General features: G+C 50.1%; 1 protein-coding gene across 6 annotated transcripts in view; it reads left to right on the top strand.

Annotated features, from left to right (window-relative positions):
- Window positions 1-25,841, top strand: part of LOC147732719 (mitogen-activated protein kinase kinase kinase 5-like) — a 1,007,398-nt gene that overhangs the window by 74,404 nt on the left and 907,153 nt on the right. For 4 of the 6 annotated variants that reach the window (XM_086957271.1, XM_086957270.1, XM_086957268.1 and 1 more), the window contains exons 2-3: window positions 3,575-3,705; window positions 20,100-20,123. In XM_086957271.1, coding sequence (XP_086813397.1) covers window positions 3,575-3,705; window positions 20,100-20,123 — 155 coding nt within the window. Of the gene's footprint in view, window positions 1-3,574; window positions 3,729-20,099; window positions 20,124-25,841 lie in introns of all 6 variants that reach the window. The other 2 variants (XM_086957273.1, XM_086957272.1) reach the window with 1 other exon arrangement.

Below are 25,841 nucleotides of genomic sequence, written 5' to 3'. Positions count from 1 at the left end.
CAGGAATCGAACACTACAACATACCATGCAAGTATTGGGAAGCATTAAAAACCTTAAACTATAAAACCATCGAGATTAAACCATCATACAAAGGGGGCAATATGGTGATTTTTAATAAAGAGCATCACCAGAGAGAAGCAATGCGGCAACTGGGAGATGTTGAATGTTATACTCCAATACATTGCAAGAAATATGTGGAATGCATAGTGGAATACCATCATCTATTGGGTCAGTGGAAGGAGGAGGGTATGTTAACCAACAATGAATACCTCTTTCTGTATTGTGATGAACCAACTCTGCCAACGTTCTACCATTTGCCTGAGATTTATAAACACTACAAAAATTCTCCAGGGAGACCTATTGTGGCCTCAATCAACAGTCTCCTGGAGAATACAGCTATTTATGTAGACTCTTTTCTTGCCCCCTTGGTAAGAAACCTGGCATCATATATACAGGACACACAGGATTTTCTTAGACATATAGAAGGGGTTGTATGGGATGAAGATTTGCTGCTTATAACCCTGGACATCACTAACTTGTACACCTGTATTTGCCATTCTGATGGTTTGGAAGCAATAAGATGGTTCTTGGGCCAAAAACATCCCAAATTCACCCAACATAATGCTATGCTGTTAGACATGATCTCGTACTGCCTTCATAATAACATCTTTACATTTGGAGGGCAGCAGTACCAACAAAACCGGGGTACAGCAATGGGTACGTGCTTCGCCCCCAGCTAAGCGAATCTTTTCGTCGGCTGGTGGGAGAAGCACGTAGCCTGGGGGGAGGCCAATGACCAATGGCTAGATAGGATCGTACTTTGGTCGCGATACATTGAAGATCTTTTTATTATATGGCGCGGCGACCAATCCTCGGCTGAGGAATATGTTGCATCGCTAAATAAGAATGAATTAAATCTGATATTTACAAGTAACATCAGTAATAGTACGGTCAATTATCTGGACCTACAGGTATATATTGAAAATAGCACCTTACTAACCCGTCTCTACAGAAAATCAACAGCAGGAAATGCAGTCCTGCATGCAGGCAGTCACCATCCCATTAGCCTGATAAAAAGTATACCCTACGGGGAACTGTTGCGCCTAAAGCGCAACTGTACCACGGAAAGGAGCTACACAGGTGCAAAAAATGAAGCACTGGATCGCTTCAAAGACAGAGGGTATAGGAAAGGCGTTCTGAAAACTGCTGAAGGGAAGGTACAGGTAATTGAGAGGAAATCATTGTTGACCTCCAGAAAGAAAAGGAGCACCAACAATAATACTGTACGAATGATCACCATGTACAATGATAAATCTGCCCAAATAATTCAAATATTTAAAAAGAACTGGCATATCCTCCAAACCGATAACGTGCTTAAAAACCATATCCCAGAGCGTCCTCCCATCACATATAAAAGATGCCCTTCAATTGAAGACCATTTAATACATAGTCATTTCATCAATCCTAATATAACACACAATAAACTTGGGATAAATAGCTTTTTTTCCATGTCGGAAATGTAAAGCCTGTAAATTTAGTAAAAAGGTCACTACCTTTGAAGGCAGATTAGGGGATCCCAGGCCAATAGGAACGATTAAACAATTTTTCAACTGTAACTCTGAATATACCATCTATTGTCTTACCTGTCCATGTAAGAAAAGATACATTGGCAGTACTAAGAACCCCACTAAAAAACGAATATTAGAACATATGCGGGCCATCTCGAACAAAGACCCAACCTAGCCTGTCGCAAGACCCTTTGAAACATACCACCAAAGTAACAGGGATCTGTTGCAGTTCTACTGTGTTGACGGGGTGAACAAACATGAAAGGGGTGGAGACAGGTTGAAAAAACTTAGAGCCATGGAATCCCGCTACATCATCGAACTTCAAAGCATGAGTCCGGCTGGACTCAACAATGATGAAGAGCTTTGGACACATCTGGAATAGACAGTAGAGAGGTAAATGTCGAGAGAAAGGGTAACCGCATTTTCCAATACCTCCCCTCTTCCTTTTTTCTGATAAAATTGCTGCGCAAAATGAAAATAGAATCTTCTAGTAAGATAACAAGGAGCAGTTATTACTAACTAGACAGAAGCTAAAAGCCCATTCAGGGCACAATTCTGAAACCACAGTTGGGTTCTTGACGATGAAAATAGTATTTACAAATGAATTTATTGTATATAATTGTTTTATTTTTCCCACTGTGGTCTAGACAAAAAGAGGCATCATGCATTGAAACTGATGAATTTTTGTATAAAAATACATGTTTTGAAATGAATTATTCCTCGTTTTACAAATAATGGTTTATATTTTTATGCTTTGCACATGCACTTTAAAATGAGATAATGCACGTTTTTTGTATATAATAAACCCGTTACAAGATGGCCGCCTTGTAAATTACACCATTGAGGTTGGTGGTAAGTCCATCTTTTGTTTTCATGGACATGACGACATGCGAAGAGTTTAAAATGGTTGTTTTTCACATTTGTAATCGACATTGAAAAAGCCGCGAGGCGAAACGCGTCTGTTGATAGGGGGAGAAGGCTCAGCACCGAATAAAGCATTTGTAGCTTTAATCAAGAACTCAGTGTGTGCCTTTCATTTGCAAGCTGAAGGAGCGCAATATTAATCCCATCTCCCAAGGGAGATGGGATTAATATAGAGCCGTCACGCTAATTTGGTATGGGCGGTACCTTTCGTAGCTCTAGAAATGCTTTTTTAGAACTGTGAAGAAATGATAAAATTCTTCAGTTATAAATAAAGCATATCTAGAGCTACGAAAGGTACTGCCCATACCAAATTAGCGTCCGATACTAGACTAGGTTGTTTCCTACTTTGATGACGGCACAATATTAATCCCATCTCCCTGTCATTCTACTGAGGGGTAGCCATCACACTTTAAATCTAGCTGACCGTGATTCAATTCATACTCCTTTATCATCGGTTCATAGATAGGCCGGCAGACGATCCATGCCTCATATGTTATAATACTGGATTCCAGTTAAGTCGCACATCTTCAAAGGAATTTTTTGAATCTTCAAGTGGTTCTCCCGAAGAAGGCGTGTGTAACGCCGAAACGCGCGTAGAGATTATTAATTTACCCACTTGGTTGTGTTTATGACTGTATTGTGTTTTTACTCATGTATGTAATTTGATTTTATACATGATGGATTGTATATGCTGAAATCTTCTGTATTATCTTTCATATAAATTGTACGCTATATATTTTTTTAATAAATTCACGTTTTGTATTAATAAATAAGATCCATATCCTATTGTTTTTTAGTTTATCTTTCCCGTACACTGCTCTACTTTATACTTTTTGTTTCTTCATTATTGTTGTGTCATTGTACCTGATATCCTTACAGGACCCCACAGTTGCCTAGGTATTGTTATTTTTATAAATATAGGTACGGGCAAATTGCGCCATTTATCTTCAATGACACCCCTGGAGGTGCCTGCAATGGCATGCTTATCTAATTGAGTCACATTTTACTCGTTGATGTTTCACATCCCCTTCTTGGAGCGGCTGACTCGTGTTCACTTCTAACCTACCCGATCTCCTTTTCAGATGTTGTTATTGTGGAGGTGAATGATTCCTTTGCCCATCCATCGCTGTTCTACCACTTGGGTGTGCGCGAGAGCTACAGCATGACCAACAACATTCTGCTGTGCTGTCAGCCTGACTTTTCAGATCTGCAGGTGAGTTCTGCACTCCAAAAATGGCCATGAGCTCTTTGAACATAAAGAGAGACAAGTAGACTAAGGTAAAGACTTCGAGAATGGGAGAAAGAGGCTGCAAGATAGAGATAGACGTACACACAGTAAGAGAGGGAGAGAATGGGTGGCTCAGTGAGATGCTGAGAGTAAGACTTTGAGAGACTGAAGAAAAGAGAGACTGAAAGAGACTGAGACACTGAAAGAGAGATTGATCGACAGAGACAAAGCTCAAAGAGAGAGGTAATTGATAATGAGACAGTGGGTAAGTCCTTTAGGTAGGATAGTGGGTACAGAAAAGAATATTGTGGGTACTCTTTACCACTACTGTCTCGACCCAGGGTATTATTACACTTTAAGTCCTTTGTTGTGCCCTTGGCCCCATAAGGATAGCACTAATTTCGGAATATTTGAAAATGGTTTTAGTTTTGTATACAGAAAAGAACGACTACTTGCATTATATGTTAAGGCAGCATCAAATTTGGTAACGGAGTGTTTGAGGCATGTGTGGCTGTAGATATACATGCTTTGCATACTCCTGCCATCTAGTGTTGGGTTTGGATGTTTGCAAGTTGTTTTTCTAAGAAGAAGCCTTTTGAGTTGCGAGGTAATGTGACTCCTTCTTTTGATAATAAGGCGTATGAGCATCGACTCCATTGTCAGATTTTTAGGTCGAGGACTGCGTCGCACTGCGTAGCAGTGTGGGCTGAGCTCCGAGATTTAATGTTTCTTAGTTAGGGGACTTGAACCCGCCCCTCTTCTCCATTGGCTGGCCTTGTAAATGCTGGCCAGCCATTGGAGGAAAGGGGCGTCACTCCTTTTAAGCACCATCTTTTTCAGATTCGGGGGCGTGTTTTTTGCGTTCTTTCTCACCGTGACGTCATCCGTCACTCAACAAAAAACACGCCCCCGAATCGCAAAAATGTCGGAGCTTTGCGGCTGCCATTTCTGCCCGACCGCGTCCGGCCCTTGATCCCTCTGCTTGTTTTTAATGGCATCACAGGCAAGGCAATGCGGCAACGGAGGAGCTGACCCGGTCTCCAGCCCACCTCTCCACACGGCCCTTGCAGTATAAGCAAAGCTCCTAGCCTTACGATGAGAACGCGCGTCCGCGCTGCTTCGCTGTCAGTAAGCTACGTTTGGGGGCTGGCTACGGTGTTTCACTCAACACCTGTTGCTTCCGAGAGTCTTTGAATGTGATGATAGTTGCCGCCCAATGATAATGCGTGGAACTAACTTGGAAGGCCTGCAGCCAATCGCAACAGCCCATAGTGACACAATCGGGCGGGCGCAATACTTTTAAGTATAAAGTGAGCCTGCTTGAACTATCGGTCGCAGGCGGGAGTCCGCCGCTGTAGTTTGCAGCGCGGTGTGCCGAGTGACTAAGGCCGGCCCGGTGGTGTAATTATTCGGAGACGGTCTGGACCGTCGTTCACCTGCCACTGACCCTACAAAGTGGGTGTCACTTCACCGAGCACACCAGGTGCCGCCTGACGAAGATCGGCATATCTGCCATTCCAAGTGTGACGGTAATTGCATCCATGCGCCCCAGGAGCCTCCTCTACTGTGCACCACTATGTGAAGTCCATGGGGCCCGCGGCTCCTGCGGAGTGGTGGCAGGTACATCAGTAGCCTGGCCGCCCTGCCATTGTAGAGTGCAGCCAAGTGAGAATGCAGCCATGCAATTACTAGAGTCCTCTCCATTTGGGACTCCCTACCGCCGTAAGTCGGGGCAGGGCCCGTTCTTTTCGCTCCTTCACCATGCTCGCTGATAATCAGCGAGGAGTGACCAGCACAGCTGGCCCTGGTAAGTACCGGCGTGGTTGGGGTTTGCACTTGCAGAGAGCTCATGGGGGGCATCGCACCCACCACATGTGGACCCCTGAGCCAGCAATGTGCTGCCACTACGAGTGAAACTGCAGCGTGCGATTAGGAGGGCAGTGACATCAACAATGCCTTATTGGGGTAAGTGTCACCGAGCACAAGTTGCATAACACACGATCACAATACATTCATTCTTTAAGCTATTGACCCCGTTTTCGATCTCTCTAGGTTTCAGTTTTCGTCTTTCTGCCCCACGTTTGTAATGGTCAGTGCCAATTCACCTGTTCCGTTATGCTCCATTTATGTGTCCCTACGTTTTGGTGCGAGTTCCCTGTGTCTTTCTCCCCTGTGTCTGCATTAAGTTGTAGTAGTGTTTCTTGTTCCGCAAATGGTTTTAATTTGTGATATTTATATATTTCCCTTGTCTGCGTTGCTTTATTTACCTTGCGAGAAAGTGTCACTCATACTCTTTGAAATGTCACTCATAATAGGACTGAAAATATGAAAATGTCACACATGGCTGTGCTTGCTTCCCTGCCCCCCTCGCTGTGCTTCCTTCCCTGCCCCCCTCGCTGTGCTTCCTTCCCTGCCCCCCTCGCTGTGCTTGCTCCCCTGCCCCCCTCGCTGTGCTTGCTCCCCTGCCCCCCTCGCTGTGCTTGCTCCCCTGCCCCCCTCGCTGTGCTTGCTCCCCTGCCCCCCTGGCTGTGCTTGCTCCCCTGCCCCCCTGGCTGTGCTTGCTCCCCTGCCCCCCTGGCTGTGCTTGCTCCCCTGCCCCCCTGGCTGTGCTTGCTCCCCTGGCTGTGCTTGCTTCCCTGCCCCCTGGCTGTGCTTGCTCCCCTGCCCCCTGGCTGTGCTTGCTCCCCTGCCCCCTTGCTGTGCTTGCTCCCCTGCCCCCTTGCTGTGCTTGCTCCCCTGCCCCCTGGCTGTGCTTGCTCCCCTGCCCCCTGGCTGTGCTTGCTCCCCTGCCCCCCCTGCCCCCTGGCTGTGCTTGCTCCCCTGCCCCCTGGCTGTGCTTGCTCCCCTGCCCCCTGGCTGTGCTTGCTCCCCTGCCCCCTGGCTGTGCTTGCTCCCCTGCCCACTGGCTGTGCTTGCTCCCCTGCTGTGTGTGTGTGTGTGGCTCTGGGTGTGTGTGTGGCTCTGGGTGTGTGTGTGGCGCTCTGGGTGTGTGTGTGGCGCTCTGGGTGTGTGTGTGGCGCTCTGGGTGTGTGTGTGGCGCTCTGGGTGTGTGTGTGGCGCTCTGGGTGTGTGTGTGGCGCTCTGGGTGTGTGTGTGGCGCTCTGGGTGTGTGTGTGGCGCTCTTGGTGTGTGTGTGTGGCGCTCTGGGTGTGTGTGTGTGGCGCTCTGGGTGTGTGTGTGTGTGGCTCTGGGTGTGTGTGTGTGTGGCTCTGGGGGTGTGTGTGTGTGTGGCTCTGGGTGTGTGTGGCTCTGGGTGTGTGTGTGTGTGTGTGGCTCTGGGTGTGTGTGTGTGTGTGGCTCTGGGTGTGTGTGTGTGTGTGTGGCTCTGGGTGTGTGTGTGTGTGTGGCTCTGTGTGTGTGTGTGTGTGTGTGGCTCTGGGTGTGTGTGTGTGGCTCTGGGTGTGTGTGTGTGTGTGTGGCTGGCTCTGTGTGTGTGTGTGGCTCTGGGTGTGTGTGTGGCTCTAGGTGTGTATGTGTGGCTCTGTGTGTGTGTGTGGCTCTGTGTGTGTGTGTGTGGCTCTGTGTGTGTGTGTGTGGCTCTGGGTGTGTGTGTGTGGCTCTGGGTGTGTGTGTGGCTCTGGGTGTGTGTGTGGCTATGGGTGTGTGTGTGTGGCTCTGGGTGTGTGTGTGTGTGGCTCTGTGTGTGTGTGTGTGGCGCTGGGTGTGTATGTGTGGCTCTGTGTGTGTGGCTCTGGGTGTGTATGTGTGTGGCTCTGTGTGTGTGGCTCTGTGTGTGTGTGGCTCTGTGTGTGTGTGTGTGTGGGGCTCTGGGTGTGTGTGTGTGTGTGGCTCTGGGTGTGTGTGTGGCGCTCTGGGTGTGTGTGTGGCGCTCTGGGTGTGTGTGTGGCGCTCTGGGTGTGTGTGTGGCGCTCTGGGTGTGTGTGTGGCGCACTGGGTGTGTGTGTGGCGCTCTGGGTGTGTGTGTGGCGCTCTGGGTGTGTGTGTGGCGCTCTGGGTGTGTGTGTGGCGCTCTGGGTGTGTGTGTGGCGCTCTGGGTGTGTGTGTGGCGCTCTGGGTGTGGCGCTCTGGGTGTGGCGCTCTGGGTGTGGCGCTCTGGGTGTGTGTGTGGCGCTCTGGGTGTGTGTGTGGCGCTCTGGGTGTGTGTGTGGCGCTCTGGGTGTGTGTGTGGCGCTCTGGGTGTGTGTGTGGCGCTCTGGGTGTGTGTGTGGCGCTCTGGGTGTGTGTGTGGCGCTCTGGGTGTGTGTGTGGCGCTCTGGGTGTGTGTGTGGCGCTCTGGGTGTGTGTGTGGCGCTCTGGGTGTGTGTGTGGCTCTGGGTGTGTGGCTCTGGGTGTGTGTGTGTCTCTGGGTGTGTGGGTGTGGGTGTGGCTCTGTGTGTGTGGGTGTGGGTGTGGCTCTGTGTGTGTGGGTGTGGGTGTGGCTCTGTGTGTGTGGGTGTGGGTGTGGCTCTGTGTGTGTGGGTGTGGGTGTGGCTCTGTGTGTGTGGCTCTGTGTGTGTGTGTGTGTGTGGCTCTGGGTGTGTGTGTGTGTGTGGCTCTGGGTGTGTGTGTGTGTGGCTCTGGGTGTGTGTGTGTCTCTGGGTGTGTGGGTGTGGGTGTGGCTCTGTGTGTGTGGGTGTGGGTGTGGCTCTGTGTGTGTGGGTGTGGGTGTGGCTCTGTGTGTGTGGCTCTGTGTGTGTGTGTGTGGCTCTGGGTGTGTGTGTGTGTGGCTCTGGGTGTGTGTGTGTGTGGCTCTGGGTGTGTGTGTGTGTGGCTCTGGGTGTGTGTGTGTCTCTGGGTGTGTGGGTGTGGGTGTGGCTCTGTGTGTGTGGGTGTGGGTGTGGCTCTGTGTGTGTGGGTGTGGCTCTGTGTGTGTGGCTCTGTGTGTGTGTGTGTGTGTGGCTCTGGGTGTGTGTGTGTGTGTGTGTGGCTCTGGGTGTGTGTGTGTCTCTGGGTGTGTGGGTGTGGGTGTGGCTCTGTGGGTGTGGGTGTGGCTCTGTGTGTGTGGGTGTGGGTGTGGCTCTGTGTGTGTGGGTGTGTGTGTGTGTGTGTGTGGCTCTGTGTGTGTGGCTCTGTGTGTGTGTGTGTGGCTCTGTGTGTGTGGCTCTGTGTGTGTGTGTGTGGCTCTGTGTGTGTGTGTGTGGCTCTGTGTGCGTGGCTCTGTGTGTGTGTGTGTGGCTCTGTGTGCGTGGCTCTGTGTGTGTGTGTGTGTGTGTGTGTGTGTGGCTCTGTGTGTGTGTGTGTGTGTGTATGTGTGTGCGTGTGTGGCTCTGGGTGTGTGGCTCTGGGTGTGTGTATGTGGCTCTGGGTGTGTGTGTGTGGCTCTGGGTGTGTGTGTGTGTGTGGATCTGGGGGTGTGTGTGTGGCTGGCTCTGTGTGTGTGTGGCTTTGTGTGTGTGTGTGTGTGTGTGTGCGTGGCTCTGGGTGTGTATGTGTGGCTCTGTGTGTGTGTGTGTGTGTGTGTGGCTCTGGGTGTGTATGTGTGGCTCTGTGTGTGTGTGTGTGGCTCTGGGTGTGTGTGTGTGGCTCTGGGTGTGTGTGGCTCTGTGTGTGTATGTGTGGCTCTGTGTGTATGTGTGTGGCTCTGTGTGTGTATGTGTGGCTCTGTGTGTATGTGTGTGGCTCTGTGTGTATGTGTGTGGCTCTGTGTGTATGTGTGTGGCTCTGGGTGTGTGTGTGTGGGGCTCTGGGTGTGTGTGTGTGGGGCTCTGGGTGTGTATGTGTGGGGCTCTGGGTGTGTGGGGCTCTGGGTGTGTGGGGCTCTGGGTGTGTGGGGCTCTGGGTGTGTGGGGCTCTGGGTGTGTGGGGCTCTGGGTGTGTGGGGCTCTGGGTGTGTGGGGCTCTGGGTGTGTGGGGCTCTGGGTGTGTGGGGCTCTGGGTGTGTGTGGCTCTGGGGTGTGTGTGTGTGTGGCTCTGGGGTGTGTGTGTGTGTGGCTCTGGGGTGTGTGTGTGTGTGGCTCTGGGGGGATGTGTGTGTGGCTCTGGGGGTGTGTGTGTGTGTGGCTCTGGGGGTGTGTGTGTGTGGCTCTGGGGGTGTGTGCGTGTGGCTCTGGTTGTGTGTGTGCGTGTGGCTCTGGGGGTGTGTGTGCGTGTGGCTCTGGGGGTGTGTGTGTGTGTGGCTCTGGGGGTGTGTGTGTGGCTCTGGGGGTGTGTGTGTGTGTGTGTGGCTCTGGGGGTGTGTGTGTGGCTCTGGGGGTGTGTGTGGGTGTGTGTGTGTGTGTGGCTCTGGGTGTGTGTGTGTGTGGCTCTGGGTGTGTGTGTGTGTGGCTCTGGGTGTGTGTGGCTCTGGGTGTGTGTGTGTGGCTCTGGGTGTGTGTGTGTGGCTCTGGGTGTGTGTGGCGCTCTGGGTGTGTGTGTGGCGCTCTGGGTGTGTGTGTGGCGCTCTGGGTGTGTGTGTGGCGCTCTGGGTGTGTGTGTGGCTCTGGGTGTGTGTGTGGCTCTGTGTGTGTGTGTGTGGCTCTGTGTGTGTGTGGCTCTGTGTGGCTCTGTGTGTGTGTGTGGCTCTGGGTGTGTGTGTGGCTCTGGGTGTGTGTGTGGCTCTGGGTGTGTGTGTGGGCTGTGTGTGTGTGGGCTGTGTGTGTGTGGGCTGTGTGTGTGGGGAGGGTGTGTGTGTGGGGCTGTGTGTGTGTGTGGGGCTGTGTGTGTGTGGGGGGCTGTGTGTGTGTGTGGGGCTGTGTGTGTGTGTGGGGCTGTGTGTGTGTGTGTGGGGCTGTGTGTGTGTGTGTGGGGCTGTGTGTGTGTGTGGGGCTGTGTTTGTGTGTGGGGGGCTGTGTTTGTGTGTGGGGCTCTGTGTGTGTGGGGCTCTGTGTGTGGGGGGCTCTGTGTGTGTGTGGGGATCTGTGTGTGTGTGGGGATCTGTGTGTGTGTGGGGATCTGTGTGTGTGTGGGGATCTGTGTGTGTGTGGGGATCTGTGTGTGTGTGGGGATCTGTGTGTGTGTGGGGCTCTGTGTGTGTGGGGCTCTGTGTGTGTGTGTGGGCTGTGTGTGTGTGTGGGGAGGGTGTGTGTGTGGGGCTGGGTGTGTGTGTGTGGGGGCTGTGTTTGTGTGTGGGGCTGTGTTTGTGTGTGGGGCTGTGTGTGTGTGTGGGGCTGTGTGTGTGTGTGGGGATCTGTGTGTGTGGGGCTCTGTGTGTGTGTGTGGCTTTGTGTGTGTGGCTCTGTGTGGGTGTAAATGCAATAGGTCATGCATTTGCGAGCAATTAAGCTATTGGCATTGTAAATGACAATGCCATTTATTGAACGATTAAGCTATTGGCATGTAAATGACAATGCCATGTATTTATGATTTAAAAAAAAAAAGTCATGAGCAATGCCAATAGCTCTACCTTTAATATTGCAGAGACCCTTGCATTGTAAATGCTTGTTCTTTTTCTTTCCGCCATCTAGTTTGGCCGTGTATTACAGCCCTCCGGTTCGAGACTGTTTTCGGGATCCTTTTGGTGCGTAATTCACTCTACCCTTGTCTGTATTGTTTAGAACTTGTTTTCCATCTTTCGTGTGACAAAATTCGGAAGACTTCCCCTTATCGGGTAGGAAAACTCCAACCGTGGCTTGCAGGCTTAGCCCGGGCTAGTTTATACTTATTACCAACTCCATCCATGCTTATCTGCTGATTACATGGACTCCGTTTCAATTCTGCTCTCGGTCCCATTCCAAGTACCCGCACACCTACCTGCACAAAGTCTGCAAACTGTGCTTGTTCCCCGAGCACAAGGAAGAACATTAGACCTTTGGGTCTTGTCGATCCAAGAAGACCTTGCAGGACTGACTGTTTTAAAGCAAAGAAATGCATAGGAAGAAAATCCATCACCTGCCCGATATCTTAAGACAATAAGATATCAAAGAGGAAGATCTTGAAGCTTCAGCTGCCGAAGAAGGAGGAGCCTTTTCGGTTTAAGATTCCGTCTCAGATCTGAAGTCACAATATCTTCTGCCTGTTCAAGGTGCCATGTACCCAAAGCCCTCACGGCCAAACACAAAAACCATAGGTTTTCGTGAAACAAAAGGCTTCTAGGCCACCACTGCTAACTGGCCATGGTAGGCACAGAGATTTGGCTTCGGCGGCGTGATGACACCTCTTTGGCTTCTACCACACTGGTAAAAACAAGGTTTGGCACTGAAACAAAAATAGGTTCCTGCAACAGTCCTGGAACCAGTTTTAGAGACCATGAAAGAAAACTCGATACCAAGCAGGCCTCATTGTCACAAGAATAGTCCTACTACAATACCAGTCCCTTGCACCATGTTCCTCTTTTGCTCTCCACCTCATCTCCATCGTATGTACTTTAACTACCTCATACAGCACACAATCTTTTAAATATCACACCTTGGGGTGCTCCACATACAGACCCAGATGTGGGGATGATTTTGGAGCACTACCACCAGACCCGTGGCAGGACTAAGATATAGACCCTCCAGGGAACCCTCCCCCTGCCCCCCCCCCCCTTGTGATTCTTCCTCATATCAGGAGCTGATAGCGAGGGCAGCACAATATCATAGGGTAACATGACATAAAAAATGTATGTCTGAAGATTTTTTTATTCAACACGTTAGGGACCACACACACACACACAATCTCAATCCCTACCAATGTTAAAAAGTATGATGCGCCATGCAGAAGATATTTTTAAAGACCATGGAAGAGCACCCATCATTACCCCTGGGGTGGATAAAAAGTATAAACCTGCAGCATCTGAACCTGTTTTTATTCGAGGTCTGCGTCCACCAGACTCCTTGGTTGTGTCCAATGCCCAGAAAAGGGAAAATTCACAAACTATAGCAGATGCACTACCTCCTGACAAGGAGTCAAAGCCAAAGCTAACGGATGCCTCAGGCAAATGATTGGCGGATTTAAAATGCACAAGGCCTATTAGCCAGGTATGATAGGGATGTGATTGAGGAACTACTCCCAATATCTCCCAGAAGAGCATAAGAAAAAGGGACAAGAGTTAGTGCAGGAAGGGAAATTAATTTCCAACTCTTCCATCATATGTGCATTAGATGCCGCTGATGCCGCAACCAGAGGTATCAACACTTGTGTCCTCCTAAGGAGGCATGTCTGACTGCACATCTCTGGTTTTAAGCCAGAAGCTCAGCAGGCCTTATTAAATTTCCCTTTTGATAAGGAGCATCTCTTCGGCCCACAAGCCGATGAAGCCTTAAAAAAATTGAACAAAATATACAGAATTTGCAAAATCTATGTGAGCACTTCAAACACCTACCAATAGAGGCTCCGTTTGTCCCTCATCCAATAGAAGAGGTTCCAAAACCATTTCCACATATGCCTCTACATCTTCATACAGGCCACAAAATTAATCCTCTCCATGTAGAAGTTATTTCATGGGAAATTGCAGGTTTATCCACTCCAAAGACTGGGTAGAGGTACACCAACTCTTACCTCCCCATCCACCAACAAGCAGTGACTCGCTCTTTATTCCCTCCCTATGATCCTACACCTGTCTGGGTTAACTACAGCAGTTTCTCCCCCCTCAGACTGGTGGGTGTTAGACATTATCCCACATGGTTATTGCTTGGAGCTCATCAGTAATTCTCATAGTATTCCAACTCTCACACACAGAATCTGTCTGGAACATCAACTACTACTCATGCAGGAAGTGCAAGCTCTAATACTCAAAGGAGCTATAGAGCCAGTCGCAATACAACATCAAGGATGAAGAGTTTTACTCCATGTACTTTCTAATTCCCAACAAGCAATTGCAATGCAATAGGTCTCGCATTAATTAAGTTTGAGCTATTGGCATTGCTAAATATTGCAACACCAATTGCAACAAAATTATTTAAATTGTAGGCCAAAAAAATGTGTATTTATTTTTGTAGCAATGGTGGCATGTTGCGGTTTAGATGAATATGTTTAAAAGTAAAGTGCGCCATACTGCGATTGCTACAATATTTAATTGTAGATGCGTTAACAATTGATGTGTGCACTGATGGCTGGTGGTGTGTGTGCCTGTAGAAATTGTGCTCTGATGGCTGGTGGTGTGTGTGCCTGGTGGAAGTGTGCACTGCCGGCTGGTGGTGTGTGTGCCTGGTAAAGGCGTGCACTGAAGGCTGGTGGTGTGTGTGTGTGCCTGGTGAAAGCGTGCACTGACGGCTGATGGTGTGTGTGTGCCTGGTGAAACCGTGCACTGACGTCTGGTGGTGTGTGCCTGGTGGAAGCGGTTGAGTGGGTGTGTGTGGTTGTGTATGTGCTTGTGGTGGTGTGGGTGTGTTTGTGGTGGTGTGTGTGTGGGGGGTTGTGTGTGGGTGTGGGGGGTTGTGTGTGCTCGTGTGTCTGTGTGTGCTTGTTTGTGTGGTTGGGTGTGGTTGTGTGTGTGCTGGAAGTTGCTTGAGCTCCGGCATTCTTCACACCGCCGCTCCGGGTCTCGGGCCGTTCCCTGGACCGCACTTGGCGGACCGCAGTTGTTGCTCTACGGGCTCTAAGTGTTTGCCCTCAGATTCCGGTAAACAACGCCATAAAAAGAAGGTGAAGAAGCGTGTTCGCTCTCCGACTTCCTCCCACCGCTCCTCTGATGCGGACGGGGGTTCTGCCCCCGCGGCTCCTCTGGAGCCGGGGAGTCCCGTGGCCTACCCACCTTACCGGGTCCGTTGGCGACTCCCGAACAGGTGCAAGAGTTTCTTGCTCCCATGGACCACCTTTTTAGGCCCCTAGCTCCCGCCTGCGCGCCTCCGGGCCCCACGGTCCCGTTTTCCGGATCCTGTTGGCCTGTTTGGCGGATCCAGCTTCAGCACCACAATATCCTACACCGCTGGCTCTGGCCCCGGCGCCACGAGGTCCAGCGCTCCCGGCTCCGGCCCCAGCACCTCCCTCGGCGCTGCAGTGGGTGCCATTCATTCCACCCTTGCCCCGGTTCTAGGACCATTTTGTTCCTACTTGGGACCCGATTTGGGAGGCGGCGCCGGTCTGGCCCCGGCCAGCGCCGTTCTCTGCGCCATTTATCCCTTCTCCGGTACTGCAGCCGCGACAGTCTCCTCCTGCCTCAGAGGCGGAGGAGGACTGAGAGGGGTCCGAGGACCCTCTTGCCTGGCAGAGTGACTCCGAGCAGGATTTGGTGGATGACCTGGAGGATGCAGGTGACCTCAATGTCTCTTCTGACCCGGGGTTTGCCTCTCCCCCGCCTACGATGGAGGAAGGGGCTTCCTACACAATGGTGCTCTGTCAGACTGCGGAGGCCCTTAACCCTGACCACCCCACAGTGACCCTCAAAACTAACCTCCTCACCGAGGTGCTCCAGACGGCGTCTACTACTTCGGAGCCGTTGTTTCCCTTCAACGACGCCCTTACCGAAGTCCTCTTGGGCACTTGGTCGCGGATGGCCACGGGCCCCTGTGGATAAGAATGTCACCAGACGCCACCTGCCGGCGCCTGGCGACCCCGTCTTTCTGACTACTCATCCCACGCCTGAGAGCCTGGTCATCCAGGTCTCGATGTTGCAGAGTGCCTTTCCCACAGCCCCCCCGGATAAGGACTCCAAGAAACTGGAACAGTTTGGTAAGTGGTTGTTCTCTTCGGCCAGTTTGGGGCTGCGGTCAGTGAACACCGCCTGCTTATTGGTCCGCTACTCCCATGCAGTATGGGATACTGTTGCTCCGGTGTTGCCTCAGTGTCCTGAGGAGGTCCAGGCTGTCCTTTCTCAGGCGATTGCCGAGGGTAAGTTCGCCATTTGGTGTGGTTTGGACACAGCCGACTCGTTGGGAAGGGCGATTTTTACAACTGTGGCGTGGCGTCGCCACGCCTGGTTGTGTTCAACTGGGTTCTCGCCAGATGTCCAGAGCTCGCTCATGGACATGCACTTCGATGGCACCCGACTGTTTGGGGATAAACACAGTTGATGGACAGAATGTAGAACAATGTCATACATTCACCCCAGTACAAGGATCTGGGCCTAAATCCATCGTTTTTTTGCACTCCACACCACCCTGGGTTAGACACTGGCTATATGCAAATCAGCTCTGACCCTGTGCCTCATGGGACCAGTCCAGTCCGAACTACAAAGCCATGTCTTTCCCAGACCGGAATCAAGGATCCAAGGACCGGTTTCTGGCTATCAGCCTTCTTCAGCCTGGATAGCTTGACTCCAGTGGTGTGGAGAGCCTGGGACTCCGTCCATCACCACCCCTTCTGTACCGCTTTTGGCCGCCATAAGTGTGGCAGGGTATGCTCAGACGTGAGTCCCTTGCTCACTTTGCCACTGGATTCAAGCAAGTCGGGCTGAAGACGGCTGAAATGCCAGAAACCGGTCCTCGGAAGCTTGTTTCCGGTCCAGGGAAGACATGGCTTGGCAGTTCGGGCTGGACTGTTCCCATGAGGCACAGGGTCAGACTGATTTGCATATAGCCATGTCTGAAGTGGGGTGGCAGAGTGGGCTAAAGAACGGTGATGGATTAAACCCAGATCTTTTGACTGGGTGTGAGTGTTTGATTGAATCAGATGCTTTGGCGATAAGGCAGACAGTGCACTGGAGCGCTTTAAGGACTCGTGGGCCAATGCCAAGTCCTTGGGTCTTTCTGTAAAGAACCTGGCCACTCCTGGTTTTTGTTCCTTTTGTGGCCAGGGGAGAGGCACTAAGGCACGTTCCTTCAACAAGCCTGTGCAGAACCAGCCTCAGTGCGGCTGTGGTCGCGGCTTAGGCAGTGGCGGGTCTGTGAATCAGCGTGCGGGTCAGTCCACCTCCACCCCTTCTGCTTCTACCTCCAAACCTTCCTAATCCGTTCTTCGCGGAGCACCCCTCGACGGTGGGTGGCAGGATCTGCCACCACCTCCCCTACTGGCGCGACATTTTGTCAGACAAGTGGGTGCTGCAGATCATCCACAGGGGCTACTCCGTTCCCTTTCAGTACTCCCCACCTCGGTACCACCGCATGTCGGGGGATCATTTGGCTCTTCTCCAACAGGAAGTCACGCACCTCTTGGCCAAGGGGGCCATAGAGTACGTTCCCGGGCGGGAAGTAGGGAGTGGTTGTTAATCCCACTACTTTCTAGTCCCCAAGAAGGACAAGGGGGGTCCTGCGCCCCATCTTGGACCTCCGGAGCGTCAATCGCTTCCTCCGAAAGGAGAAATTCAAAATGCTGACTCTGGCTCAGGTCCTGGCTGCCCTCGATCCTGAAGACTGGATGGTAGCGTTGGACTTGCAGGACGCATATTTTCACATCCTCCGTCCTGCTGGCCCACCAGCGTTACCTGCGGTTCACTGTAGTCCAGGAGCATTTTCTGTTCACCATGCTCCCCTTCGGCCTTAACAGTGCCCCTCGCGTGTTCACGAAAGTGATGGCTGTGGTCGCAGCTCACCTGCGCAGATTAGGGGTGTCAGTCTTCCACTACCTCGACGACTGCTTGTTGAAGGCGGGCTCGCCCCAGGCAGTCGTCACACACCTTCAGACTACGGCTGACCGCCTGCATTTGCTGGGGTTCTCCAACGTTCCGAAGTCGCACCCTAGTCCCTCTCAGAAGCTCCTTTATCGGAGCGGTTCTGGATACAACGCGGTTTCGGGTTTATCCTCCCGATCAGCGAGTTAGGGATATACAGGCTATGATTCGGATCTTTCGGCCTCTGTCCCGGGTTTCATTCAGGATGACCCTCCGGCTCCTGGGCCTGATGGCCTCCTGCACCCTGCTAGTGCAACATGCCAGGTGGCATATGCCGCCTCTGCGGTGGGACCTGAAGGTCCAGTGGGCGCAGCATCAGGGCAACCTGTCCGATCATGTCCAGATCTCGGAGGGCACTGCACAACAGTTGCAGTGGTGGCTCACGAATCGCGATTAGGTCAATGGCAGATCTCTCTCGCTTCCCCCACCGGGGCACACAGTGGTGACGGATGCGTCCCTCCTGGGATGGAGTGTCTACTTGGGAGAGGTGGAGATCAGAGGTCTCTGATCTCCGGCGGAGTCCCGGTTCCATATCAACCTTTTGGAGCTGCGGGCGATCCGACTTGCACTGAAGTCATTCCTTCCCTCTGTCCATGGGAGTGTAGTGCAGGTGTTCACGGACAACACCACCGCCATGTGGTATTGCAACAAGCAAGGTGGAGTGGAGTCCTGGACCCTATGTCAGGAGGCTCTGCGCCTCTGGACATGGCTGGAACATCAAGGCATTACCTTGGTGGTTCAACACCTGGCAGGTTCTCTAAACGCCTGGGTGGACGAACTCAGCTGCTGGTGCATGATGGATCACGAATGGCGTCTGAACTCTGATGTGGTGCAAGGTCTCTTTCTAAAGTGAGGAGAGCCCTGGTTAGATCTATTTGCCACCGAAGAGAACACGCAATGTCATGAGTTCTGCGCATTGGAATTTCCAAGGCGGCACTCGGTCGGAGACGCTTTTCGTCTCGAGTGGAGCTGCAGTCTGTTGTACGCTTTTCCGCCTATACCACTTCTGCCCAGAGTGCTGAAGAAGTTCAGGCGCGACCGGACCCAAGTTATTATTGTGGCTCCGGACTGGGCTCGAACAGTATGGTATCCCGAGCTACTCAGTATGAGCATCGATTCCCAGATCTGTCTGCCTCTTTAGGATGATCTTTTGTCGCAGAAGCAGGGGACAGTCCTCCACCCGAACCTGTCCAGCCTCCACCTCCATACGTGGAGATTGAGTGGCGACAGTTGACAGCTTTCGACCTTCCTCCTGAGGTCTGTAATGTCATTCTGGTAGCCAGGCGTCCCTCCACGAAGACTGTATACGCCTGCCAATGGAACAAATTTGTGGCATGGTGTACTGCAAAAGCTGTGGATTCCCTTTCTGCCCCTCTTTGAGGTTCTTCTGTTTCTTCTGTCTTTGGCCAAGCAGGGCTCTTCTCTGGGCACTAACAAAGGTTATCTTTCTGCCATCTCCACCTTTCTAAGGCTTCCTGAACAGCCTTCTCTTTTTAAGTCCCCGGTTGTTAACCGTTTCCTCAAAGGCATTACACACCCGTTTCCTCCCGTGCCTTTCATAATGCCTCAGTGGGATTTGAATCTTATCTTGACTTACTTAATGTGCGCTCCATTTGAGCCTCTTCATAACTGTCCCTTACGTCTTCTCACCTTAAAAATGTCTTTCCTGGTAGCTATCACCTCTGCCAGAAGAGTGAGCGAGCTCCAAGCTCTTTATTCCAAACCTCCTTTCCTTTCAGTTCATCCGGATAAGGTGGTTCTAAGGACCCGTCCTTCTTTCTTGCTAAAGGTTTTCATGCCCTTCCACATAGGGCAGACCATCACTTTGTCCACCTTCTTTCCACCTCCGCATCATTCCAGGGAAGAGGAGAGGCTCCACCGTCTGGACCCAAAACGTGCGCTCGCATTCTATCTGCAGCGCACACAACCGTTCCGGGTGGATGATCAACTCTTTGTTGGCTACGTGGGCGCCAAATAAGGTCGGGCTGTGCACAAACGGACCATTTCCCGGTGGGTCATTCTGTGCATCAAAGCATGTCACTCTTTGGCCAAGAAGGAGCCTCCTGTGGGGCTGCGTGCCCATTCGAACAGGGCAACTGCAGCCACTACTGCCTTGGGACGGTGCGTTCCCTTGCAGGACAATTGTCAGGCAGCTACGTGGGCCTCACTGCACACGTTTACTAAGCACTACTGCCTCGAAAGTCATGTCCGGAGAGACAGCTTCTTTGACCGTTCTGTTCTCCGTGACTTCCTGCTGTAATTTTGTTTGCAGACCCACCACCGGGGTTGGTATTGCTGGGGTATCTATTCTAAGGTACGGAATCTATCACTAACGTGTCTCTTTCAGATGCACAAATTACTACTTGTGTAACAATATATCTGTAAGAGACATTAGTTAGTGATAGATTCCCTACCGCCCCACCCATGCTCCCCGTTCTGCGACCTGTTAACTAAGGATAAGGTCATCCACTTTTAGGACCCTAGTCTTATGCACCAATGGTCAGTATCGTGCATGGCTCTGCATTTTTAGCACGAAATTCGTGTACAGAACAGACTTCCGCTTGCGTGGATGGCGCCTAAGTAGTCTCCATGACGTCATCTTGGCGCTTACGATGCCAGTGACTGGTGCGGAGCCGCAGGACTCCATCTACTGACTCACATTGGTACTACTAAGCAAAACTTTCCGGATCGAGTGTGACGCCTGGGGATATTCTAAGGTAAGGAATCGATCACGAACTAATGTCTCTTACAGATATATTGTTACACAAGTAGTAACTTGTGCGATGAGACCTTCCAAGACCTAAACTGGTCTGCAGCTGCTTGTGTTTCCAATGTGAGGGCTTGTTGTGATGATTTGGGCTGGGATGTTCTTTTAGGGTGTGTCAATGCCTGACCTATGTGGTCCTCCTTATGTGTAAAGGCAGAGTGATCTGTATAGTGCGATATGCCCAGTAAAATGCTCTCTTTTTCATTACTTGAAGCATCCATCACTCAGGTTCTGATTATGACCTTGAAGTGTTTATCCATACCTGACTACATTCTTTCTTATTTGTTGCAGGAGGATGTTTGCCCAAAAAATTTGGTGAGTGCTGTGAAATGTCAACTCTGGACTAACCTTCATTATGGCTATTGAGGGTAATCGTAAAAGGAAATAATAGGACCTGGAAAACAAAAAGTAGTGAAAGACTAGCGAATAACCTGGATAAGGGGATAGGATGTTTTCCTAGTCTCTGACAAATTGAGTCTGAAGATGGGAAAGGAAAGAAAAAAAGTGCTCAAAGAAATAGAGAACAAATGACTAAGGGACTGGTGAGATGGATAAAGAGAACCAGAAGAATAAGGAGTAAGGAAGTGGACCCACGGGGAGGCAAATACTTGATACAGGATTTTATTGACTCTTGCTACAAGTCAACCCCTAATGTTGCACCAGAACAGGACAACCTTCTTGGAATGGGGCATTCCAATATGAGGGCTGAACAAGTAAATCACATATCTATCAATACTAGATGAAAATAAAGTTAATAAAGTGTACTGCTTACTAACCACCAATATGAAAATTACTTGTTGAAAAATTATAAAGGTTTTATGGTTGCTTTGCCATTAGTTTGCTCAGTATACTGTTCTGTCAGAAAAGTCCTTTTGACATGAAATCACATTTTTGTTGGTTTCATAATCTCAGGTTATCTGGGTCCGAGGTGCTCGTCTGGTTTTGCAGTATCATTTCGAGAAATTAAGTACAGTAATAACCCAATTTGTGTGACACCCAAGGATTGGAGGAATTTCAGGAAAGGATATCGTGTGGTCTAAAAGGATTTCCAGTGATGAGGGTTTGGAAGTGTTGCAGTGAAACAGAAGTCAAATTGTGGTTTTGACAGTATTTACATTGGTGAGATGCAGTAAGGCGTAGGGGTAGTTTGCCTGTGAGATGATGCTGTTGCCATACTCTGATCCTTGTTCATTTCCTATGAGTGGAAACTAAAAACATAAAAATTACTTTGTCAACATGTTTTAAGAATAAAAGTAGCCTGTGTCACAAGTGTGAAGCGACTAGGATTGATGGGGCTTGAAGATTATGTAGTGAAGGGAAAATAGACAATATAAGTGTAGGAAGCTGGCCCTTTAAATGGTATCCCAAAAAGAGTTATGCCATGCAGAGAGTCTAAGTATTCCCTTAGTAGTGGACAGGGGGTTGTTCTAGCAATCCCAAGGTGCTCTTCTAGGGGTAGTGAGGCGAAGCAGCCTGAAGCCCTTGGAGTGGAGTGTTAGACATCCACTGCACGCACTCAGCCAATACATGACACACATGACTCAATAAGAAAATACACACCAATTTATAAAAAGAACATTTATCTTCATATAACTTTAGGCACTAAGATCATCAAAATCAGGTTAGTACATTTTAAATGAGCAGGTTTGAAGAAAACCGGTTTTGATACTTTAAATAGTCATCGAAGACCTTCGGGGCAATGTTAACCTCTGGAGGAAAAACATGTATTGCATTTGGGCACTCAACGAATTACAAGACCAATCTTCTGGACTTAGGGTAAATATGGGACAAGGTCCAAGACCGCACCAACAGTTCACTTCGTTCAGAACTAGGGGCAGCCGGGTGCAGAGCGCCTCACAGCGTCGGTTACGCCATTCAAGTCTATGGGAATCGGTCAGTCGGGAAAGAGGCTGCTGGCTTGGACTTGGGGACCAATACGGCTGAACCAACAGGGGACTGCAATCTTGCGGTGCTCTGGGATATGGGAATGCCTTTGGTCCTCTTCTCCAGGGGCGACCGGTGCAGAGGTGTCTTTAGGCATCGGCCATTTTAATCATGGGGACCACTCTTGGTAGAGGGTCCTGCAAACAGAGGCTGCAGATGGTGTCGGGGAAGTCCACAATGGGCAGGTCCAAGGTGGGCTTTGTCTCTGGAGAGCCGGGGACCACACTGGCACCGTTGTCCCTCTTCAGTCGGGCTAGGAAGCATGGGCTCTTTGGTGCTTTGCGTCATCTGTTTTTTGTGTTTCCGGAGACTCAGGCTTCTTTGGCGTGCCTGCTGGATGCAGGGAAGCCGCTCCACTGCTCTACGGGAGTCCTTGAGTCTTTATTAAAGGCAAACAGTCCTCCCAGACTTCGGAGGTACAACAGTTTCTGGACACAACATCTTTGGCACAGTTTCGGTGTGGAACAGCAGACAGGCCAACAGGGCTGGTGCCAAGTCAGTTGCTCCTCTTCAATCTTATGGTTTCACAGCTTTTCAGTGTCTCAGAATCTGGGGACCACGATGGCACTGTTGCTTCCTCAGGCGGCTTGGGTGCAGTGGTGCTTAACGGTGTCAGGGTTTTGCCTCACAGCTCAGTCTTTCGTAGCCGCAAGACACAGGTGAACACCTCTGCTGTACCACTGGAGTTCCTGAGTCTTTAGAGAAGTGCTGGCAGTCCTCCCAGGTTTTGGAGGATCAGCAGCTTGTAGGGCGAACGGGCCAGCAGAGCTAGTTCCAAATCCTATGCTTCTGCATTTGTTGCTTTCCTGGCTCTTTGGCCTTTTTTCCTCTTTTGTTTGGCCGGATCTGACGACTTGGTACAACAGCTCCACGAAATACTGAATTTAGGGGCGTTATTGGAATATAGGGTAGTAGCCAATGGGCTGCTTACCCCTGGGGTCACTACACCCCCTAAATAACCACTTACTGGGGGAAGTGGGCATAACTCTGACCCAGGAAGGTGCCATAGAGGTCTTGACAAAGGGGTTGGTTTCCTCTCCTGTGAGAGAAGCCAGATTTGCATTTGAAAGGTGGCAGGCTGGTGAAAACCAGTCAGTCAGTCAGCACATCAGTTAATGGTAGGTTTTCAGGGGGCACTTCTAAGGTGACCTCTGGGTGCATCCATTACTAAATGTAATGCTGCCATCAGTGTGGTTTTATTAATGCAAGATGTTGGATACCAAACATCCGTGGAGCGAAGCCATCATGTAGCTGGGAAATAGTTTTCACCAGTGTGTAGGAAATGCTTTTAAAATGGCTTCCCTGATCACGTTTACGGCCAGAACAGGGGCATGTCTGCTCATGCAGTTACATCCTCACATGTAGTGTAGTGCACCCTGCCTTAGGGTGGTAGGGCTGTTGTAGGGAGACGTATTTGTACTGCATACAGTGTTGGCAGGCAGGGCACACAGGCTGTATGCCGTGTTGTGTTTTCACTTTTTGTCTGCACCAAGACACACAGCCTGCAGTGGCAGTTAGCATGAGCTCAGTGAGGCATCCCTTAGGGTGGCACAATTTGTGCTGCAACCCTTGGGGACCCGCTTTAGTATCTCAGGCTTCAGGGACAGGGGTACCATTTACTAGGGACTTCTAGAGGATACTCAGGGTATTCCAATTGGGGAAACAATTGCACAGTTTTGGGAAACAGATCTGGCACTGGGGACCTGGTTAGCAGGAACCCTGTGCACTTCCAGTGGGCATCAGATCAAATTCCAGGCAAAAGGTGGGTGGTAACCATGTCAAAAAGGACACTTTCTTACATAACCAGCTCCCAAACGAAAGAAAATGAAGACTCCCTTGGTAATGGTTAGCCACATTTGCTAAGTGGAAAAATCTGGAAAGGCCACCTGCATTGGAATGGTCAGTTCCACGTCGGTGTTCCACTGTGAAGTCCATCCCCTGTAGGGAAATGTACCACCTCAACAGTTCAAGGTTTTCACTTTTCATTTGCATAAAAAACCCGAGAGGCCTGTTGTCAGTTTGAACAAGAAAGCGCAAGCTAAACATGTATGGCCTCAGTGCCTTTAGGAACCACACCACAGCAAAGGCTTCCATCTTAATGGCAATCTAACGCTGCTGTCTGGGGAGTAACCCTCTCTGCTAATAAAAACAACAGGTTGGATATGGCCATAATCATTGGTGGCCATAATCATTGCTTAGAGACAGGACCGCTTTTATCCCTTGTTCCAAGGCATCTGTCTGCATGATGAACTGCTTTGAATAATCTGGAGCTTTTAGAAACGGTTCTGAGCACATCGCTTCCTTCAGAGTGTCCAGTTTACTTACTTCGGTATTTTCTTATTCAGTTCCGTGAGGAAGGTCCACCATGGACCCATATCCCTTCACAAACCTCCGGTAGTACCCAGTCAAGCCAAGAAACACCCTAACTTGAGTCTGGGTGGTTGTAGCTATCCAGCCCACAGTTTTCTGGATCTTGGGTTGTAAGGGTTGAACTTGGCCCTCATCTACAAAGTGGCCCAAGTATGCAACCGAGCCCTGCCTTATCTGGCACTTGCTTGCCTTGATAGTGAGAGCTGCATTTCACAGGTCCGCAAGGACCTTACCAAGGTGGATCATGTGATCCTTCAAAATAAAACTATGGACAGCAATATCGTCAATATATGCTGCACTAAAAGATTCCAGCCCAGCAAGAACTTTATCCACCAACATTTGGAAGGTGGCAGGGGCATTCTTTAGTCTAAAGGGCATAACAGTGAAGTTGTAATGCCCATCTTTGTTTGAAAATGCAGAGTTATTTTTTGCTCCTCGGGTCCGACCAATCTGCCTGTACCCTGATGCCATATCCTTAATATTGATGTTGATCTATGCAATGATGTGTATGTACAAAAACAAAATCAAATCACTTGTCAATCCCCTGATATGACCTCTCCATTCTTCCCCTAGAGTCAGAAATACATGGTCAGGGAGGCCATGTGTCCTATGCTACTGATTGACAGATCTCCGGTTGGTGTGAAACCCACAGGACAAACAAACGAACAGGAAAAACCCAGATTAGTTCCGCAGATGGGCTGCGACGCCACAATGATCCTGGGAGATTGGCACCAATAAAATGCACACTGCCAGAGGGGCACGTGTTCCCAAAATAGATCTCAGGTGGGGTGAAACCCACAGGACAAACAAACGAGCAGGAAAAACCCAGATTAGTTCCACAGATGGGCTGCGACGCCACAATGATCCTGGGAGATTGGCACCAATAAAATGCACACTGCCAGAGGGGCACGTGTTCCCAAAACACCATAAAGGTAGATGCCACATGAAGTTAGGAACACTCAGCTAATCGGGACACAGCATACACTACAAATGCAGTAAAAATGCCTTCCCCATGCCGGACAACTGAACACGTTACCCACTGGCCCTTATAGTGTCCATGAAAGGTCGAGGCCCACCTTAATTTGTCATCAGGTGGGAGTAATTTATGGCTTCATGTCAAGACCCACATTCCACTCCCAAAACAGAACCTAAGATGTGTTTTATGATGCCCCAAGAAATGTATAAAACAGCATTCAAAACAATTGTACTTTGCATCAGTCCTCAAACCAGTTTCTGTATGTAGCGCTCCCGGCCTTAGTGTTTGATTAAACCAACTCATCCTGTTTTGCCTAATGCCTCTTGTCTTTGTTTGTTCATGGTAAATTCATATTCTAGATACAAAATCAAAAGTACTGAGAAATGTGCCTACCCAGAACATGTCTGTTCATCAGCTGTAGGAATTTAGGGTTCGTCTGTCTTTGTTTCTGCATTGAGGCCCCTATAGTCCACACAAAACTTCAACTCTGTTTTACCACCCTTGGTATGAGGTTTGGGGACTAAGACAACTGAACTGTCCCAGGGCCTCTCAGTTGGTTCAGTGACTCCCAATTCCAGCATCTTGATTACTTCAGCTTTGATGCTTTCTTTGACCTGGTCAGACAGACTGTCTGTAGATTTTATTTTTGACAGGTAAGCTGTCCACAGTGTCCACTTCATGTGTAAACCAGTTGGTCTGACCAGGGGTCTAAGAGAAGAGCTGACCATACTGACGCAGGATGT

This window comes from Lissotriton vulgaris, chromosome 2_1 (genome assembly GCF_964263255.1).
Source record: "Lissotriton vulgaris chromosome 2_1, aLisVul1.2, whole genome shotgun sequence".
Taxonomy (NCBI): Eukaryota; Metazoa; Chordata; class Amphibia; order Caudata; family Salamandridae; genus Lissotriton; species Lissotriton vulgaris.
The sequence above is the reverse complement of the archived record's forward strand: the minus strand, read 5'-3'. Positions and strand labels throughout refer to the sequence as shown.